The 21,347-nt window shown below is 32.8% G+C and overlaps 3 protein-coding genes across 7 annotated transcripts; 1 reads left to right on the plus strand and 2 right to left on the minus strand.

The window, feature by feature from the left end:
• Positions 1-881: 881 nt before the first annotated feature.
• LOC120143558 (ethylene-responsive transcription factor-like protein At4g13040) lies at positions 882-4,848 on the plus strand. 3 transcript variants are annotated; one of them, XM_039157862.1, is made up of 7 exons: positions 882-1,009; positions 2,091-2,188; positions 2,427-2,509; positions 3,235-3,319; positions 3,900-4,080; positions 4,240-4,361; positions 4,451-4,848. In XM_039157862.1, the coding sequence occupies exons 2-7, from the start codon at positions 2,146-2,148 to the stop codon at positions 4,585-4,587; spliced, it is 651 nt and encodes a 216-aa protein (XP_039013793.1). In that variant the 5' UTR covers positions 882-1,009; positions 2,091-2,145; the 3' UTR covers positions 4,588-4,848. The 3 variants fall into 3 exon arrangements, with proteins under 3 accessions (XP_039013793.1, XP_039013791.1, XP_039013792.1); XM_039157860.1 differs by having other exon boundaries at positions 885-1,009; positions 2,427-2,557; positions 4,451-4,602; XM_039157861.1 differs by lacking the exon at positions 882-1,009 and having other exon boundaries at positions 1,886-2,188; positions 2,373-2,557; positions 4,451-4,651.
• A 2,547-nt stretch (positions 4,849-7,395) lies between these two features.
• LOC120143559 (E3 ubiquitin-protein ligase RNF4-like) lies at positions 7,396-10,124 on the minus strand. 3 transcript variants are annotated; one of them, XM_039157863.1, is made up of 6 exons: positions 10,003-10,124; positions 9,282-9,570; positions 9,127-9,181; positions 8,132-8,235; positions 7,677-7,925; positions 7,396-7,502 (listed from the first exon to the last, which is right to left on the minus strand). In XM_039157863.1, exons 2-5 carry the CDS (start codon positions 9,510-9,512, stop codon positions 7,704-7,706), a joined length of 612 nt encoding a protein of 203 aa, XP_039013794.1. In that variant the 5' UTR covers positions 9,513-9,570; positions 10,003-10,124; the 3' UTR covers positions 7,396-7,502; positions 7,677-7,703. The 3 variants fall into 3 exon arrangements, with proteins under 3 accessions (XP_039013794.1, XP_039013796.1, XP_039013795.1); XM_039157865.1 differs by having other exon boundaries at positions 9,282-9,496; positions 10,003-10,121; XM_039157864.1 differs by having other exon boundaries at positions 9,282-9,580; positions 10,003-10,121.
• Positions 10,125-11,233: 1,109 nt separating this feature from the next.
• Positions 11,234-19,943, minus strand: LOC120143557 (RPM1-interacting protein 4-like). The gene is given in 6 exon segments (XM_039157859.1): positions 11,234-11,332; positions 11,409-11,459; positions 11,461-11,607; positions 11,812-12,387; positions 19,756-19,810; positions 19,855-19,943. Coding segments are annotated over 5 exon segments (810 nt in total). The 5' UTR covers positions 19,762-19,810; positions 19,855-19,943; the 3' UTR covers positions 11,234-11,302.
• Between the last annotated feature and the right edge of the window lie 1,404 nt (positions 19,944-21,347).

A 21,347-nucleotide genomic window follows, 5' to 3' on the forward strand; every position in this document is an offset into this window, starting at 1 on the left:
TTGCTTGATCCTCCAATAACCCACAGTTAGGGATGGCAAAATCCACGCATTTTGTGTCGTTTTAAGTTGATTTCTTCTTCTTTTTTTCCAAAGAAAAGATGGAATGGGGTTGATGTTTCCCGCATATGCTTACTTTTTTATCCTTTAAAATAATATTCATAAACATAATTTATAATTTATACATATAATTATTTAATATTACTCATCTGATTTAAGTTAATACTACTATAAATATTAATTTATTTTATTTAAATTTGTATCACATTTACACATTCACATTCATACTTTATATAATTTATTATACTAATTGAATTTTAGCTATAAACAAAATCTTTTTCATAAAATATCAATTAATTATTATATTTAAAATTTTAATTTACTTTTTTTTAAAAAGAATCACGAAGGGTATAGTCTAGTACTAATTATTTTAACTCTAAAATACTCCATTTGATAAACAAATGAAGATGAGGGTATTAAGGTAAATATAAAAACAACTAAAGAAACCTAAGAGATTTGAAATTTACAAGAAAGGAGAAGGGGGCAATCGAGGAATAATAATAGTTTTACAAGCACACGTTCCTCTTCTCATCATCTCTACAGATTACAAAGACTTTGCCTTTGGATTTGGCCTTTTGCTTCGCTTTGATTATTTTTCCTTTCTCCTGTTTACGCCATCTGAAGCAGCAACTCCCCACCCTTAAAAATGGGAGCTTTTTTCACTCAAAAATCAACACAAAACGCAAACAAACAGAAGTTGATGTAGGTGGTAGATGCATGACTCATGAGAGCCACCACCAACTTCTGATAATCACACTTTTCTTTTTCCTTTCTTTCTATCTTCGTTCCTCTTCAATCACCATCTTCCTCCCGTCCCTTTAAACAACAAACTTTATATCTATTTTTTTCACCAGATTTTATATTGTCAACCTTAAAAGCCTGGCCTTTTTTTTCTCTCGGTTTCTACGCTAACTCCACTACCACCTTCTTTGTTTCCTCTCCTATTTCTCAGGTATCAAACAAAAGATAAAAACAATGACTTGTCTTTTTCTTTGGTGGTGTTGTTTATCTTCTTTGTAACGGGTAATTTTTGCGTTTCCTGGTCATTGGGTTATGCCCATTTTTTCGCTTTTATGAGTTTGTGGGTTTCTTCTTCTTCTTCTTCTTCTTCTTCTTCTTCTTCTTCTTCTCTTTGATGATTTTTTGTCTGTTTTGGGGTTTGGGTTTTTGTGTTATATTGTTTTGTTCACTGCATCTGCTTCCATGAGGGTGGTAGGTTGGCGGGTTGACTTACTTATGGGAAATTATTGGGATCTTTATTAGGCAAACTCATTGTTCAGCTTTGCTAGTTTCAAATGATTAAAGTTTTGGCTTTATTTCACTTTATGCAAATTATGATTTATGATGAATTTATTTATTTATTTTACATAAAAGCCTTTATGTCACCTTGTCCCCTTATCCGGAGCCCGGTGAACTATTAGAAGTGAATACTATTCCTCCTCTATTGTGGATTGCTAAAAACTTTTCATGGGTTTTGCAGTTCATACTATTCTCTAATTTCATTTATGGATGATTTCTGTTTTTCCAGTATCAACTCTGCTGTATTCTTTTAGAACATCCAATTCATACAAAGGATTATATTTTAGTGTATGTGCAACATTGTTGAACTGAGACGTCTGTAATAACGAGAAAATGATTGGTTTTCAGCCAACCGAATTTCTGCAGGAAGTACTTGTGTTTTTGCCTTAACTGGCATTGATATTTGATAACAAAAAGCTTATTAACATCAGAGGATTTCACATGACAATTCCATTTTCCTTTAATTTCTTTGCCCGAATTGCTTATTTGCATCATGATACTGTTGTGAACTCGTAGTTTTAATGGCTTTCACTGTAACTGTTGACCTTTTTTCCTTTTGGTCATTAATATGTAATATCTTGTTTGTTTAGCTTATGAAACTATTTCTATCTCTGTCAGCCACCTATTTTCATCTGCCATGCGTTCATTTTGCAGTATATTCTTCTTTAATGTTTTTCATTTTCAAATTGTTTAATCTACTTATACACGCCCATCATTTGTAATCCTACAAGCAGACACGGATAAATGCAAAGGAAGATCAATTAAACCGTTGTTCGCAGCATTCCCCACATGGTGAGCTTACGCAGACGCAAGCTCCTGGGACTCTGCTCCGGTAAATTTTGGTTGAGATGTACTTTAAATTGCATAACTAAATTGCTTCTATTGATAGCTATTAGTAGGGAAATTATCTATACATTTTTATGTAAAATGTGTCCTCCAATTCTTTGCTTTTCTGCTTTCCAGGTCAGTTTGTTTGATCAAATTACGAGTTACTTAGATGGAATGTAATTGAACAGGTTCTAAGTTATGCTGAATAATGCCATTCATGGTATTTGATGGCCTTTTTGCAGGGAGGAGTTCCTTTTTGACTCCACTTCCTAGAGTTTTTGATAACGGACATACACCTGAAAGTTCAAGTCAAAATGCAAAATCAGTTAGTGTGCATCCCTTGCCCTTAGATTTCATCAACCAAATGAATGGGGTAAGATAACTTGACTAATCAATTTAACTGAGATAGTATTAAATGGTTTATTTCCCTCTTTTTATATCGGTCTTGTAATTAAGTTTTGTCCGTAAAATATATTTACTGGTGTGCGGATGAGTTCATCCACCTTTGTCCCCAGAAAGGGGAGAAAAAGACCATTTGTTAGTTTGGAACTTCTCCGTTATAGCTGATCATCTTTACTTCCATATTTTAGGACGGACTTGTAATATGCCTTTTTAATTGATAATGTTTGATTGCATTTTATCTTCATCATTGTTTTGCTAACTGTATTTGCATGGTAGACAGCCACGGTTGCATCCTTTCACGTGATCGGCCAATGTTCATGGTTGGTGTTATAGTTATAGTTGAATGAATGGATGTTGTTTGCATGTCTAGTTATGTTATAAGGAATTATTCAAAAGTTCATATCATTAATGTAAACTGTGGATATGAACTGGTTTCATTTGTAAGGTAAAAAAGCTGTTTTCATTTCAGAATTTGTTGTAGTGCCTTTTTCGGTTCTGGATTTTAGTTCATATCATTGTGCTTATTATAGTATATTTTTACTCACATCATCAATTGGAAGCTATTTATATATATGTTAAATAATAATTGACGTTTAATTTTTTAATAGTTAACAATTACTTCTGTAACTGTTTGGTGCTGATTCTCAGAAAAGCATTGCCAAGGTTGACTCTGCATCACCAAATGTTTCTGGTTCCGTTTCATCAAAAGAGCATCATAATCAACCTTTTCCAGGTTTGCATACTTGCTTATGGTTTTGCATTGATGTTTCTTTCTTTGTTTGCAATTTTACTTGTCTTAAAGATGATATCAATAAGTTTCCAGCTTATCAAATTCCTTTCTCTTCTGATCTGAAAGAGTACATGCCTCTCGTGAATTGTTTCATGCATCCAAGATTTGAGGCCAGTATATATGTTTATTGTTGTTCAAAAGAAAAATAAAAGTTATTGCACAATCGGTTCGTCAAAGTTTCGTAGTTTTGACATCATTTGTTCAAGCATGTCACTACTGTCTAGAGAATCAACATTGTTAAGCTATGAAAATGATCTGATCTGCAAATATTTTGGGACTGTTCTATCTTATCTTCAGAATCCTATTTTTGTTTTATCCCTCCTTGCTGCTACTGTAGCGTGCTGCTCGCAATAAATGGCATGCTTGACTTAAGAATGGAAGCATTGCAATTTGAGAAAGTTAATGAAATGGTGCTTCCAGATAGAACATATCATTACGTGTCAGCATCAAAATCAGATGATGGCAGCCATGTTAGATTTTCTACATTTTGAGTGATGCCCTTGTACAATGTTATTATCTGTAGGTCAACCAATTAAACGCAGGAAGCGACACAGGAGGAAGCATCTTCAAAACCAAGAACCATGTCTAATGAGGGGTGTATACTTCAAAAATATGAAATGGCAGGCCGCAATAAAAGTCGACAAGAAGCAGATTCACTTAGGAACAGTTGGTTCACAAGAAGAAGCTGCACGCTTATATGATAGGTAATAAGCTGGCTTTTATCTGGCTTGTAGTGATCACTACTACAATTTTCAGAAACTATCGTTAGTTGCCACTATATGTAGTACAAATATTACTGTTTCGGTTTCGGATGAAGATTGAATAGTCCAATATAACTCATTGATTGGTATTTTTATGTGTAGAGCTGCATTCATGTGTGGAAGACAGCCGAACTTTGAGCTTCCCGAGGAGGAAAAGCAAGAGCTTAGGAAGTTCAAGTGGGATGAGTTTTTGGCATATACTCGCCGTTCGATCACCAACAAAAGTAAACCTTTCCACTATAGATTCTAACCTTATTAACCGAACTGTTGGCATTTAAATACTAAATAGTTTTGTTTTCAACAATGATTACAGAACACAGGCGAAGGCTCGAGGTGGAAGCACAGAAGTGGTCCAAGACTGCAATAGAGAATGGTGAGTGGGAAACCAAACGAGTCAACAATAGCTTCTCGGCTTCAGAAGAGATGGGACCAGACTCTTCAGCCGAATAATCTGGTTCAAGCAACTAAATACTAGTTGCAGGGTCTTCAGTTTTAGGTGTAAAAGTCCCCTCTATTAGAGCCAAGTAATATTATTTTGATCTCATTATCTAATGGTAATTAGATATCTACAAGTTTTTAACAAAAATAATAAGGGTTGAATATTAGTTGAATCATGATTCACCATTGTTGTTAGAAAGAAGAAAGGCATTGCAAATGCAAAGCTATATATAATGCCTTATTTTGAATTTAACAGAAGCTGAACCCTGAATTTGTTTGGAGGTCAATGCACTGACATTAACGGGGGAGGCATGGACCGGTTACTTATGAGCTTGAGGCCAACAAGCCGACAACAAAATATAGATGTTTACACTTGCTGTATTAAATGCCTTCATCATTTGCATGAACTGCTGCAACTAATTTGTTTTGACACAGTGCATGGACAAGATGAATATAAATAAATAAAAACAAGAACAAAAACCCAGCAAAAATTTTGTGAACCAAATAAGGAGCCAATATCCGATGATTGGGATGACATGTAGTACTAGCAATTTCTTGGCAGCTTGTCACTAAGTAATTTATTCATAAAAAAGAAAATGGTGAAATTATGAAACCGATCCTCCATTCTTTTATTCCTTACAATAATCATTGTATGATCTAATAAACCCCTTAACCATTAATCTTTTCTTGTTTTCATTTGAGCATGTAAGTTCTCTCTTTTCACTAAAGCCGCTATCTATTTATCATTTTTCAGTCCTTAAATCATTCTAGACCGGTTTTCAAAAATGTTATAATAGAAATCATGCTCCATATTATTCATCTTTCAAGACCATACTGTTCACTTTTCAAGATGTCTACCCAATTACCTATTAAAGAGTCCATACTATTCAACCAAACATGTAGTAAAATTATATGATGAAAATATGTCAAGAATGTTATATTTAAATCTATTTACTTTCAAAATATGTTTTATTTAATTACGATTAATATATGTGTTACTATTGGTACCATTAAACTTAAGACTTAGCGTGTAGTATTTCTGCCTGTACAATTTATTATTGAAAGTTAATTTATTTTAAAACTGCATTAGATCTCGAGAAATAACAATCATGTTGAATATTTTTTCTTCTCAATACTAATGACATGCATATTAAATGTTTTGTCAATATTTTTTAATTATGAATATGTTAAGTAAATGATTTTTTAAGTGGACGCTATGAACTTGTAATCTTAAAGCCATATCTGTCATTAGGTGAAATATTTTCTTATCATACTAAATACTTGAATTGAAGTATTTGAATAATAATCCTTTTATTTTAAGTGTGGTAGCCTTTTAACTGTTTTAAATAAATATTTTTTTGATTAAATAAAAGGTATTACATTTAAGCAAATGTCAAAATCTAAACCCACATAAAATAGGACAATATAAACATCATTGACCACTCAATCAATTAATGTATCTGTATTTTAAATAAATATTTCGTGCTCGAGAATGGTGTCATTTGGTTGCAAAATGGTTTCAAAATATTGTACCAGTTTGGAATGTTTTCAAGTTATTTAACAAGGGTTTCAAGATCGCAGGAGGAAGTATCGAAACCAAATTCTAGTACCTATTTTGGACATCGATATTGAAGGTGGTGTTGATATCAACTAGGGATGGCAATGGGTCGGGTCGGGTTTTTGGGCCACCCGACCCGACCCGAGAAGAAAGGGTTCTTCACCCGTGACCGACCCGACAAAATTAATGTTTCACCCGACCCGACCCGACCCGAATATATGACTTAGAAACCCGACCCGACCCGAAATAATAATAAAAAAAATTTAATTCAATGAAAACAGTAACTTAATTGAAAAAAATTATATATGAAGGGATATTATTGTAATTATCCCTAAATATATAAGATAAAATTATATATATTTTTCGGGTCGGGTCGGGTCGGATTTTTTTTACCCTAAACCCGACCCGACCCAAACAGTGCATTCAAAAAAAACCCGACCTGACCCGAACCCGAATTTTTTTTAAAAAATCCGACCCGATCGGGTCGGGTCAGGTTGGAACCCGTCGGATTCGGATTGAGTTGCCATCCCTAATATCAACCCATAAAGTTTTGAAATTCTAAGGAGAATTTCGATACCGACCCATAAAGTTTTAAAACTTATAAGAGAGTTTTGAAACCCTCTTCCCTAAATTCCGTATAAAATGCCTTAAAACTAAAGCTGAGTCGTAAAAATAATGTTAAAGTCCTACTGAATTACTTCATATTGATGCATAAAATTATACAATAAAAGCTCAAATAGAAAAATAAAAATTCTACATTTATGCGAAATAGCATACAGTGATTTGTTTCTCTTTTTTCAATGTGTAAATCATTATTTATAGTCATCAGGGCCATGGTTAGATTGTAAGAGACCCTGTGCAAATTCTTATAAAAGAGTCCATATTTTCTAGATAATTTGATTTCAGGCCCCCTATTTTTATACTTCTTAATGATAATAACTAATAGATATACTCGATTTCGGACCTCTTATTTTTATACTTCTTAATGGTAACAACTGATAGATATACTCGATTTCGGAACTTCTATTTTTATGCTTCTTAATGACAACAATTGATAAATACACTCTATTTCAAGACCCCTATTTTTATGCTTATTAATGACAACAACTGATAGATATACTCGATTTCGAGACCCTTTCGAAACCCCTATTTTCTGGGGGCCCTACGCGGTCGCCCACCTTGCACACCCTTAGCCACGCCCCTGATAGTCATTAACTATTTAATAATGAAGTTGAGGTATTGAATTAAGAAGATTGTCCAATAAAACATAGTTTTGAAACTACAAGTCTGAAATTCCAAAATTAGCTCCACTGAAACAACAGGATGAATCGACTCTTTTATCTTTTTCTAAAGGCACTTTGTATTATCCCTGAAATAAAATGTTATAATCAATCAGAGCACACTCTTTTATGTTTTCTAGGGGGCAGGTATGCAAATCTTCCACAGATTGTTCACAGTTGAAATATAATTCAGTTCCAGGCCTTATGGAAAAGTTAACCTTGTAAAAGAAGGGGGCAAAAAGATATTAGACTAATAAACTTACGTTACTAGTTAGGCATGGAGTTCATGTTCAAGCGACCGATGGAAGGAAGACCCTAATTAGTCCTCTCATGGTGACTCTTTTCCTGCAAGTTGGGCATATCGCCTGAACAGCTAGTGCAGCTTTAATGCATGCCTTGCAGAATATATGGCCACACCTTGTTGACGTCTCCTCCGATAACGGCCCCATGCAAATTGGGCAGTTGAAGGTTGGTGCCTTTCGTGGTGGCTGTGACAATATAATTTCCTCCACCTGCCAATAAAACATTTAGCAAGTCTAGAGCGTTCAAAACCCCCACCCCCCAGAAATGCAACACACATGCATGGACAAAAACTAGGAGAGATGTCTAGTCACGATCTCTCTAGATCTGATGACCAGCCAAATCTGTTCATATTTCCTTGAAAGTATTCGACATTATCACACATTTTGAACAAAACACTAAAAGGAAGTGTTCTTACCACTGACTCTGTTGAGCTTTCCAAATTGATAACATTTGGGATCGTAGGAAGTCTTCGGAGCCTATTCGGATTATCATGGGTTGACCACATGTGAGCTACACCAACTAAAAACAAAGAGCAACATAGGGTTTTAACAACGAAGAATAAATAAGTAAAATAAGAATCACTAGTCCATAGATTGATAGACCGATGCATTCACACAAGAAAAACATTAGATTTTATCAGGCTACAAAGTTTTAAAGCAATAATATCAACGTTAGTAAATCACCCACATACCACAAACCTCGAAAATAAAGGTAAACAGCTATGTTAAAAACCAATGAATTGTATTTATTAACAAACCCCTAAAATAAAGGTAAACAGCTATGTTATTAAGCACAGACCCAAAAAGAGTATGGTGGGCAGTGCTCAGCATACAGCAAAAGAAGTGAATAGATCTTTTTAGAAAATATAGACATAAAAAAGCCAAGTAAAACTACTAATAGTACTTCCTGTTTTATTTCCATTTTAGTGCAATTCTCTTGAGTTACATATAGAAGCATTTGATTCATCAGCATCTTTTAATCAATTCAAGGCACACAATATCACCCAGATTTTCACTTGGATTATATCATATTTGGTTAAGTGGAGCGTGATCAACGTGCATCGAATTTCTCTTATTTCAAATATGAAAAAAATGAGCTGACATTCCTTATATTCAACAATTTAAGGGGCAGGCTATTTTGTCCCAATGACCCTAAACCTAAAACTAACAAAGCACCTAAGTCAAGACCGGGTTTGAAACCCATAGGACATCTACCTTAAAATTCAGTCGTTAATGGGGTTTCGACATTGTTATTAAGAAGGAATCTTTTGACTCGTAAAAATAAATAGAATGAATTTACAAGGTAGCACATCAAATAAGCTTCTTCTACGCAATGTTCATATGATAATACAGGTATCATGCGAGGTCAAACAAAAATACTATAAACAGCATTCTTCGTAAGTTTACCTACCTGAATCTACATCAACAACAGTCCTTCCACGGTTCCTCCTTGAATTGTTCTGAGCCTGATAAAATATCCCAATAAGTTTATAAAAATCAGCACGATGCAAATGGTCATGGAAACTTTAAGCGAAAACGAAGCATAATGAAACAAGAGGAACATACTTCTGCAAAAGCTGTAGCTGAAGATTCAATTGCATCATCATCAATAGCCTCAACATCAATAGTTTCCGGTGGTCCAAGCTGTACGGATTGGATAGTTTGTTCCTCATACCCAGCCTGTTGCGAAGTACCCTCCATTTCTCTGATTTCACTGGGTGGAACATTCAGATCAAGCATTGCCTTTCTCCTTCGATACCCTCTGAGAGAAGGCTCCCTCACTTCAAGATTGCTCATGTTCAGCTTATGATTTTTCAAAGCAATAATTATTCAAAGATTGCAGCCTCAATAAAACCTAAATGATGTTAAAATACAACTTCCTCAGGTACATTCACAACAGATACTGTATCATGTTTTCACTAAAAGCAAACAATTTCTTTACTTGATTTCAATGTTAATGACATTTACAGAAAAATAGTTCAATCTGAAATCAAACCAATCTAGTGATTTAGAGCTTGTAATAGGAAAGGGCATCCAGAGACACAAAAATAAGAATTTTTTTCTCTCTCACAAACTTTGCTTCCTAGAAAGTCCAAGTAGCAACAAAGGTATCATCACCATTTCCTAGAAAGATTTAAAAAGAAAAAAATGGAGAAGCAAAAGAAACCCAATTCTTAACAACGGAAGATCGATTAGACACCAAAACATCAAATAAAAAAAAGAATTGAAAAAGAACAAAAAGGAAAGATTGGTAAGTCAGAAGAGAATGGGAGATCAAATATGATACCTTGATACACTCAGAAAATCGAATCGAGAAATCAAGAACGTTCCTCAAAGAAAAAAATCGGAAATTGGTTTGAGCGAAGTGGAGAATCCCGGTGAAATTACCACGTCTAGGGTTTTATAAATCAGGGGAAGAGATTTTTCAACAGTGTATTATGAAGGTCGCGCGTCGGTGTGAGCTTGAAGAGTGTCCACGTGACGTGACCCCACTTTGAATTCGTTACGTATTCGCTTACAAATGCATCCACCGCGCACAAATCTTTCGCTTAGAGCGTTCGCTTGGCTCTCTTTTTAGAGTCAACATTTTAGCGCTACTTTTGCATTAATGGTCAGATTAAAGATTACCATAGTGAGTATAATTACTATAATTGGCAGATTAATTACCATGATAGGTAGATTAAGTATTAGATTAAAAATAGTACAAAAGATTGATTAATATATTTCATTAATAAAACATGAATCACGTTATTTTATAATGGATACAACTATTTATTATTTATTTTAATTTATATGCATTATAAACATTTTCAGTGATATTAAATCAAATTCAACACTTACTGTATATTTATTTTAATATATTTAAATTTATAAAAATTAGTATTTAATCAACAATTTATGGTAGTAGGGTCCATATTTAGGTATAATTTGTTCGAATAGATCTTTCATGTTCCATTTTTCTTTAAATAATCTGACTAAAGTGATTAAGGCAGTATCTTTCTTAGTTATTGAAAACGTACATATACTCTGCAGACATAACTATTCAAATTGAAGACTTATTGAGAGAACAAGATTCCGTATAATCACCGAGTGAGTTGTTTCCTCTTTTGTTTCACTTCATGGTTCATGTACTGAAACTTCTGTTGGCAATCCACAAGTGCAAACCCCATCCGTGCAAGAAGCTTAAGCCTTTTTTTTTCATGATTTCTAAGAGAATGCTCAATGCTCAGAAAGAAAATACTATTTTCTTCATTATCCCATAATCTCACTAGATTGAATTTGATCCATACCAAGTTTAATTGGCTACAGAAAAGAAAATCACAAAATTGAGACAATTCCACGCATAAGAAAGTGAAAATTCAAGATAACAAATGACAATTAGTGCTATAAAAATACAGAAGAACAATCGAAAAAGAGAAGCAAATTACAAATAGACAAGCTAAGAGTTTAAAATATAAGTGAAACATGTTTGGAAGCACACAAATAGAGCAGTTAATTTACTCTGCTGGATCCGAAGGAGCCTTCAATGTATTTACAGTAATAATATCCACACAACTCGTAACAAATCCACAAGCTTTTCACATCCCTCATTTTCTGCACCAAGGGAGGCAGCAACTCTGGAGGAAACAAAACACATATTCGATTACGAATTATGAAAAAATAACCATTCATATGCATTGCAAAGCAACATACCTTAACACCACTGCTGTTGGATGGCCTCCGATTTCGAGCATTGTTGTATGGGGGATTGATCGCCCCCCATGCCTGCTACCCTACCCCCGTTGTTCCTTTCTTCCCGCACCTTGTTAAATATGTGAGTATAACCATCCGCTGATGCCGGGTTACTCTCATCCCAGTCACCAAATTTTGGAACAGCGGCACTTTTATCGGGCTGTGACATCGGAAACCAGATTATTAGCAACAAGTTTGTCTCAAGAAGAGCCATTGTTTGTGGAAGAGTTCATACAAGCGAATAATGCAATATCATTATCAAGTGTTGCAGACAAATTCAAGCTCACCAGTAGATCAGCGACGCGTTTATTTTCGAGTTCATGTCATGTATGATGATAAAATGAAAAGAAGAAAAATAGCTTACACTTTCATCGCCTCTAGCACTTGGCTTCAGTCTGGATCTCCCAGGTGTACCATGGCTACTATCATACGAAGTCTTTCCTTCCCATGCAGGTGATGGCATGCTACCTCTCCCTGCGACTCGTGCCTGGTGATGCATAGGCGATTTCTCTAGGCTGTTTTCAGATCCAATGCTTGATCTAGTAGTGCGCTTCGGTGCTTCACTGGAGCTTAATCCACGACCATAACGTGAAGGTGTAGTGTCCCTTGAAGCTCTGCGGTTGACATTGTCGTGTCGTGTTGGAGAGTCAGCATATTGCCTGAGGTAACCTTCTTCCCTGCTCCTTTGGCGTTCATGTCCCCTTCTAGCAGGTCCTTGTCCTACCGGTTCATCCACTTCCGGTTTCGCTCTTGAACCAGGATTAGACCTAGGAGCTACAAAATCTTGATGCAAATCCGGGTTCTCTTGAGGATCATTAGGGTTTACAATCTTTCCTCCGCTGCGACCTTGACGGGCCGTATCAAAATAAATCGTGTAGGGAACATTCTCTTCACCCTCCCAATTGCCAAACTTGGGCACATGGGAGCGCTGTTGCCGTTGCTACAATGACAGCAAATTAGATTATACACAAACAAAATTCTCCTCCATCATTAACAGGTTAATGACAAAGATTAGCAGATCATAGTGTTAGAAAAAAATGTTAATCTGAGATAAAATAATAAAAATAATAAATAGATATTATTATATAATCGAACGAAGCAAAATAAATAGAGAATTAAAATGGAGGAATGTGATTTATTTATTCGTATGCAGACACTAAATAGGATGAGTAAGTAAGATAAATCGAAGAAGAATTTTTGTTGAGGCCTGTATGAACATTTTTCTTAAGACAGATTCGTCCTATCCTAGGTGCTTTGAGTAACGTTGAACGTCGGTCTCCTAAGATACAACAACAAACGATCACAACAGTAAGCACAACCGTATTGATCAGTCGAACACAATCTTGCCTTTCTCTATCACCGGAAAGAACGAATTTGAAATAAATTTTCTAAGTGATTTCCTAATTCAACTTTGTAAATTGTGTCTCAAAGTTGTTTCTCAAAGTTGTGTCTCAACTAACCTATTTATAGGTGAGGGGATATGAATCAAAAGGTTAGGATCTTTTGAAGAATAATTAAAACATTTCATGAAAAGAATTTGTTGAAAAACTAATAGGCATAATTGAATGGATGTAACTTTAAACTAAAAAATAAGTCCATTCACCAAGTGACATGACTTATTATAATAAGTCTATTCACCAATCCCCCACATGAATGAAATTGATGATTTCAAATAATGACTCGATATGGTGATAGATTATACGTTCGATATTTGCATAGGATATGTAGGCGTCTCCCTTTGAACCTTCCCTTGTGAAATTATGTTTACCTTACTGGCTGTCCAATAGACGCGATGTCATTGAACTGTTCTGTTGTTGGTGTAAGCGATAACATACCTAACACAAATATCTCACTGACAAGAATTTGGTTTTTATTGTTATGTCCATATAGCCGTGGACATCTCCTGGTTCTGCAAGAGTTTAGATAACTATGTCCCAATAGTCTCTTTCAAGCAGCTACACTTCACTCTCACATAGGTGTCGTATGTTGTTCGGCTCACCGAAAAACATAGTGGTCATTAAAAGCATTGCTTAGCCTTTTCCACATTTTAGTCACTGTTTTCATCATGAGAATGGACTTGGGATAAATACCCCTACAGTGACCTCACAAGGTCTATGCAAGTAAGTTGTTCCATTGAACCTAGATCTTGGGATCTCTAGTCAACTAGGTTGGTTTTTCCTTCACATAACGCCTTAAATATTAATGGGCTTTAGTCACATTCCTTTCGATGTTTATCAACTTGATCTCGATTCAACTCATTCTTTAGCGGATCAATAATGTTATCTTTTAATCTTACAAAATCAATATAGATAACTCTAGTTGAGATCAATTGTTTAATGATATTATGTCGACGACGTATGTGTCTCGACTTACCATTATACTTATACAAGACACCCCTACACTTTAATATAGTTGTAGAAAATTTTCTACATTTCTATAACTAATCTGGTGTCTCACATATTTTCTTGTAAGTTACCTTATTTAAAGGTAATTTGCTAATAAAATATCTTCCTCCACATGTTTTGTGACAACTCAGAAAATGACCAAATGTCATTCATAATATGGTGTATCTGACAATCAATTCAAGATGTAACTTCGACATTGAAACTTAGAATTGTTTCAAGCTTTAATGACAACAACGTCTATCTCATCCTCTCTATGAATAGGAGTATCATCCTATATTTGACCATATTTTTTGACCATATTTGATCATATTCAACATGATTAAATATAACATTTTATGTCGCTATGTCTTGAAATTCTATCTATGAATTTCACATGATTCTTGTTGTGGCTCACAACCACTGACATCGTTGAATTTTATCAAATACTGAATAGAAATCAACATTTCAAATCATGAGTTAGGTGAATCAGTGGGGTTACCATTGTTTCGTTTAAAACACGTAATCATAATTTGTAAATAATCCAACAATAAATTGAAAGTTAATTCAATTTATTTTACCATTTGTTTCCGTTGAACAAAATTTCATTAGAAATTAAAATTCTAAAACAAAATTTGTAACAATGTTGTTACCTCCAAACGATTTATGTTATCAACAGTAAATCAAATAAATTTTGTTGAACAACATGATCAAAATCCTGAAACATAATTATAGACCCGATTTTTGTTTACAGACATATCATAATTTCGTTCGGTACCCTATTTATCGCAACGAATTTTAGTTAAAACTAAAATCCAACAATTAAGTAATTTATGTTAAACGAATGGAATTTTGTAAAATTAAAATCCCGAAACATAAATTCCCAATCAACAATATTTTTGTTAATCCGTTAAACGTCAGGATTTAGTAAAACTAAAATTTGAAATAAAACCAACTTCTGTTGGACAATGAGATTAAAACCCGAAATAGAACCAATTTCTATTTAACGACGAGAATTTAATAAATTAATTCTCGAAATAGAACTAACTTCTGTTGAACGATGAAAATTTAGTAAATTGAAACCCGAAACAAAAGTACAACACATTTATGTGTACAAAACTTTTTGCTTTTTCGACACATCAATAGTGCTAAAATCGCAAAACACCTAGTTAGAAAAATAAAAATAAAAATAATCTGGAAACTTACATGTCTTATAAGGCTTAACTTGTGGAAGTGTCTGTTCAAACTATTTTGATTCGTATTCATATTACCAGAATGATAACATAACTTAAGTCACTTGGTATTAATTTCATCATTAGTTTCATTGTTGCCAACTTGAAGCATCAACAAAGGACAAAGCTTTTTGTGCGCAACAACAAATAACAAAGCTTGGTGCACAATCACTCAAGAATTTTTGATGCTTTACATCATGCACGGCTTGGACAATTTATGGTTTAAAGCGCAAGACATCCACAAAAGACAAAATACAAGCCTCACATCTGTTCGTTCGTTAGTAATTCACCTTGGCTATAATTTCAATAATACAATCATTTGTATGACCTCTCGGATTAGGGAAAAAATGAATATGTCTTAAGATTGTTATAAAAAAAATGTTAATTCGAGATAAAATAAAAATAAATAAATATTATTATATAATCAAACGAAGCAAAATAAATAAAAAATTAAAATAGAGGAACGTAATTTGTTTACTCGTATGTAGACACTGAATAGGAAGAGTAGAGCAAGATAAATCGAAGAAGAATTTTTGTTGAGACTTGTATGAACAGTTTCCTTAAGATAAATTCATCCTCTCCTAGGTGCTTTGAGTAACGTTGGACGTCGGTCTCACAGGATACAAACAACAAACGATCACAACAGTAAGCACAACCGTAGTGATCAATCGAACACAATCTTGCCTTTCTCTATCACCGGAAAGAACGAATTTGAAAGGAATTGTAACATCCCAAAACAGGGCCAGTGACCAAATTGTAAGAATTCAAAAGTTAGTTGTTTAATTTGAATAACTTGAAAAGTTCAAGGATCTATTTTGGAAATTTTGTTTGGGACTTGATATCAAAGTTGGATTATTGGAAGGGTATTATGGGTTTTTCAAATGAAAGATTTTTATCTTTTCTCTTTAAGTGATATAAAACACGTGGGAAATGAGAGAAAGAGTATCCAGAGTCTTCTTCAGTTTTCTTCTTCCTCTCCATTGTGGGTTTTGCATAAGGTGAGTATACTTCTTTGTGATTATTCCTTTCATTTTAAGGTTGATTTTGATTCTTTGGGTATTAAGGAAGCTTAAAGATAAGTAAAAATTCAAAGATTTGCAAGTTATGAGAGATTAAGTAAAACAAGTTTTTGAGTGAATTGTTGAAAAAGAATGAGTAAATAGATTTTGAAGTTGAATTTGACTTGTCAAGGGTCTAATTAATAAGTTAGAAGTAATAGAAGTGAATCAAAAACATGTTGGAAAATTTGTAAGATTTTTAGTTTCAAGAATTATAATGAGATATTGAAGATGATGGTGTGTTGTATGATTATAAGATGGTTTAAGTATGTATAGTTGAGTTTAAAAGCATGAAGAGAGTTAAATAAGTAGAGTTTGGGTAGAATGTTGGAAATTTTTGGGTTAAAAAGCATATTTTGGGCTAGTAATATCGGTACCGGTTGAGTGAGTATCGATACTATAAGGTAAAATGTGATAATTTTTCGTAGGGTATCAATATTTCATGAACAATATCATTACCATAAGGTAAAAAGTGAGATAAATATTCATGAGGTATCGATACTGAAGGGGTAGTATCGGTACCATGGGTATCAATACCAAATGGGAGGTATCGGTACCATTTTTTACAATGAAATTACAGAATCGAAAATGGGTATCTATACCGTAGAAGGGTATCGATACTACAAGTATAGAGGTATTGGTACTGTGTTTGTAGTACAGATACTACCTAAGTGGGAATTAAGGAATCAGTGCTTTGTTTAGTTTATATTGGCAAGAATCTTTCTGAGTATTTTGAATTTCGATATTCATTGAATTGTATATTCGTGTAGATATCGATCGAAGACAAGTCCAAGATGGTTCGAAGTTATAAGAGTGTGCAAGAGTAGTACGTGTTTGAATGGATTAGTAAGGCCAGGTGAGTGCTTAATATTAAGTGTATGATATTCTATGGATTAAGACTTGCGATGAGTCTATTTTTCATATTAGAGTACATGAATCCATGAATACAAGCATGCACTTGATACTATGTGTCATATGTTATTGTATGCGTTACATGTGATACTATGTGTGTTCCATGAGCTATGTGAATGCACTATGTATGTGAACCTGGAATATAAGTTAGATGATTATGAGTTATGTAAATAACAATAAATTAGGTAATAACAAGAGAAAGTGATATAAGTTATGTGGTAAAAATATAAAAGATTATATGAAAATGTAATATAAAATAGGTAATAAGAATCTAGGTGTCTATATGTCTATGAGAAGATAGAAGAACAAGTTGTCAACCAGGTGATATGAATTTCATAGCTTTGTGTTGTCGACTTAAGTAATTAAGTGAACTATAGGACATATGTTATAATGTATGATAATGATTTAGGTGAATATAAGATAACAAGGTATAAGTTATATGAATTAGATCTTTGTGAAATGATATAATGGACTTATGTGATTAAATGAAGATTAAGATAAGATAAGTAGCATTGATATATATTTATATATAATATGAGAATTGGATATAAGCTAGAGGATACTAAGATAAGGAATTATACTAATATGTAATATTAGTTGATAATATGTATATATATATAACAATATGAGAATATGTATAAGTAGCAAATTATGTGAACTTGAACTAAGTGAATATGTGAGAATAGTATAAAATTTATGTGATATAGATGATTATGTAAATCTGTGAGATAAACTATGTTGTATTGATATTCGGACTATATTAAAATATGTGTAAGAGTAAATGCGTAAATTATATGGGTTGATATGCGAACATAAGATAATAAATGATAAGTTATATGATATCAGCCATGTGATTATATGAATATGTTAACATACCTTGCTTGTATTACATGTTATGTGACATGAACTTATGTGATATGTGTTATAAGTCAATGGACTAAGTGACCATATGAAAATGTTACATGAAACATATGAAAATGTTACATGAAACATGTGAGATATGCTATGAGATATGACCATGTGACTATACGTGAAATGATATAAGTCATGTGAATATTTGTGTGATTATGGGAATGTGTGACAAAAATAAATGATAATGCCCATATTATGTGATATGAGAGCTAGGGGTATAGTTGGCATGCTAAGAGTTGAGGGTTCTATGTGGTCCTTCGGGATAATTATGTGGCACTTCGTTGCAAACCTATGTGGTCCTGCGAAACAATTATGTGACACTTCGGTGCAAATTATGAGCTGTGGTGACAACATTTGTGCACAACCTCAATGCACTCACATATCTTTAGTTCTCACAAGTGTACCATAAGCTAATAAAAGTGATAATAGAAATAAACTTTGTGTGATGTTATGTGTGTTTCTTTGTGAAATGTGTTATATGTTTTGTATAGATAATAAGTTCAATAGTATATGATAAAAGGAATTATCGATAATGATAAGAATATTAATGATGATAATGATGATGGATGTGTAAGTATGCATTTCGTTATATGTAATAGTACATGATCTTATATGATATGATGATATGAAATGAGGTTAATGACGAGATATGAGTATGTCTACATTTGATACTATGAATATTCCATGGTTTTGTATGATATCATAGTATGAATTATTTATGCATTGTTAAGTATTTAGAGTTTCCATTATATGTTTTATGTCTCACTAAGTCATCGACTTAGCGTGTGAATGTTTCACACATAGATTCCGAGAAGGTTAAGGAGCAAAGAAGGTTTAGACATGTTAGTTTCTCCTTTCCGAATATCAGATCAGAAAAGAATATTGAATTGTATGTATTTTGTTATAATGAAGTAGTTGGCATGTAAATAAAAATTTGAACAAGACTTGCTCTGATCGGTTTTTTTTGTAAAATCGTATTATTGTAATTCATGTGAATTATTCAGTTTTCTTTTCGATAAGAACTAGAATTTCAGTTGTTTTGTAAAAGTAAATGTTTTGAAAAATCAATATGACACCTCAGATTCGTATCCGGGTCGGGTACGGATTGGGGGTATTACAGGAATTTTCTAAGTGATTTCCTTATTCAACTTTGTGAATTATGTCTCAAGTTGTGTCTCAACTAACCTATTTATAGGAGAAGGGATATGAATCAAAATGTTATGATCTTTTTATAAATAATTAAAATATTTCATGAAAAAAATTTATTGAAAAACTAATAAGTATAATTAAATAGATGCAACTTTAAATTAAAAAATAAATCTATTCATCAAGTGACATAACTTATTATAACAAATCTATTCACTAAGTAACATAACTTATTATAAATAATATCAATTTTATTCCGTTAAACTATTATTTTTTTCAACACATAAATGGAGCTAACCTAAAAATGGCTCAAAATAGGAAAAGCCAGCAGATTTTCCACAAGGGAATAACACACGCAATGAATTTTTGATGATAAACATACAAGTTTTATCGATTTCGGAACAAATATAAAGATGAACACGAACATATAACTTTAAGTTCACCCAGAATTATTTCCGGCTAATATTCATTTACACTAAATTTCAGCAAGTATATGCAAACATAGCATTCAAAGTATACAAAACTCAAATCCCACAATCATCATTTTTATTACTTATGTCAAAATTTCTCAGGAAACAAACAGAAGAACAATGAAAACTACACCAACCCCCCCCCCCCAAAAAAAAGGAAAAAGGAAAGAAAATAGTAAAGATAAAAAAGAACTTACTGCCATTTCTTTCTTCAGCAAACTTGAGAAAGAACACCCAGATCCTCAAAAGAACAAAAACAAATTCAGCTTTCTTATAACCAGAACAAAATTTCCATCTTGTAGAAGAACTATTCAACCGAAATTCAAAGAAGAAAAAAGAAAGAGAAATGAGAAGAGTTTTAGATAGAGAAAGAGTATTTAAAGGAAAATAAAGAAAGGAGGAGAGATCGAGAGAGAGGATTATCAACCATTGACCGGCACCTCCGGTAACGTTTAACCATTCTCTGCTTACCTCTCACTTTGTCAAAACTCTGTTTCTTCACAGCTATGGTTTTTGGTGACTGAAATGAATTAATTTGGCGGTGACAATAGCAGCCTTAAAAGGATGTGCTGGTTAAAGTCTGAACTGTTAAGAGTCCTAAATTTAACGCCGTTACTGTTAATGGCGGCTGACTTGTGATCAAAGCTGAGACTCTGTCTTCCTCCGCGGTTAACTCTTAGTTTTCTTTTTTATTTTATTTTTCTTTGTCGGCTTCTGTTCAGACATTTCTCATATCCTTCTTTTAACGTTTTTTTTCTCTGTTTGTTTGTCTTAAAAATAAATATTTATTTAGGCATTTGCTAATTAATTATCATTTGCACTTTCCAAAATTTGAATTAAAATTTTAAATATGATGTTAAATATAATACCTTAATTTCTAAAAAATAGTTTAAATAATATAATCATATCTATTTAATTAATTCAAAAAGGGGGAAAATAAAAAATGTGTTGTCAACTTCTAAGTATTCTTTTTGTTAACATTTTTTTACTAATAATCAATTTTTAATAAAAATTGCAACTATACAATATTTAAGATAAAAATATTAAACCTACCAGTGGATTAACAACTAATGCTTCAAATTCAATCTATTAATTTTCTTGCTATTACAACTACAAAGTTTTAATATTGAAGTTAATAAGAATTCAATTGTTAGTTGAATTTAATATATATATATATATACACACACCCGATGTTTATAAAAATAGATATGGCAGGTTCTTCATATTTTTTATTGTTAAATAGAAGAATGTTGAATACTTAAATTCGTATCCTCTTATATATATTGTACGAGTAAATATACCAATATAATGAAACTCAATTGACAATATTATTATTATATTTTAAAAATTTTAAGACTTTTTCATATGTAAAAAAATATGATTGAAAACATCATTATTCTAATGAAAAAAGTCAAAGGGTTAATGGAATAGATGGGATGGAAGTTAAAGGTTAAATTGACTGAAAAATGACAAAAGAATCAAAGTGAAAATTTTACAACAGTTTATAAAAATTAAGGATGTAATTACATTAATTCTTACTTTTATATATTTAATTTAACAACATCAATACATTACAATTGATAAAAGAATAAAAATTATTTTATGTTATTTTATTATTAAACGAACGAACATAAATAAGATTTCGTTTAATTAAATAGACGAGCACGAACAAATGAGTCTTTCGTTCATTTATGTTTGTGAACTTTCGGTAATCCGTTCATTTATGTTCCAACAAACTAACTCTGAAGTTGCAGCTTATATTAATGAATTTTGTGTGATTACTGTTATT

This window comes from Hibiscus syriacus, unplaced genomic scaffold (genome assembly GCF_006381635.1).
Source record: "Hibiscus syriacus cultivar Baekdansim isolate YM2019G1 unplaced genomic scaffold, ASM638163v2 tig00110858_pilon, whole genome shotgun sequence".
Taxonomy (NCBI): Eukaryota; Viridiplantae; Streptophyta; class Magnoliopsida; order Malvales; family Malvaceae; genus Hibiscus; species Hibiscus syriacus.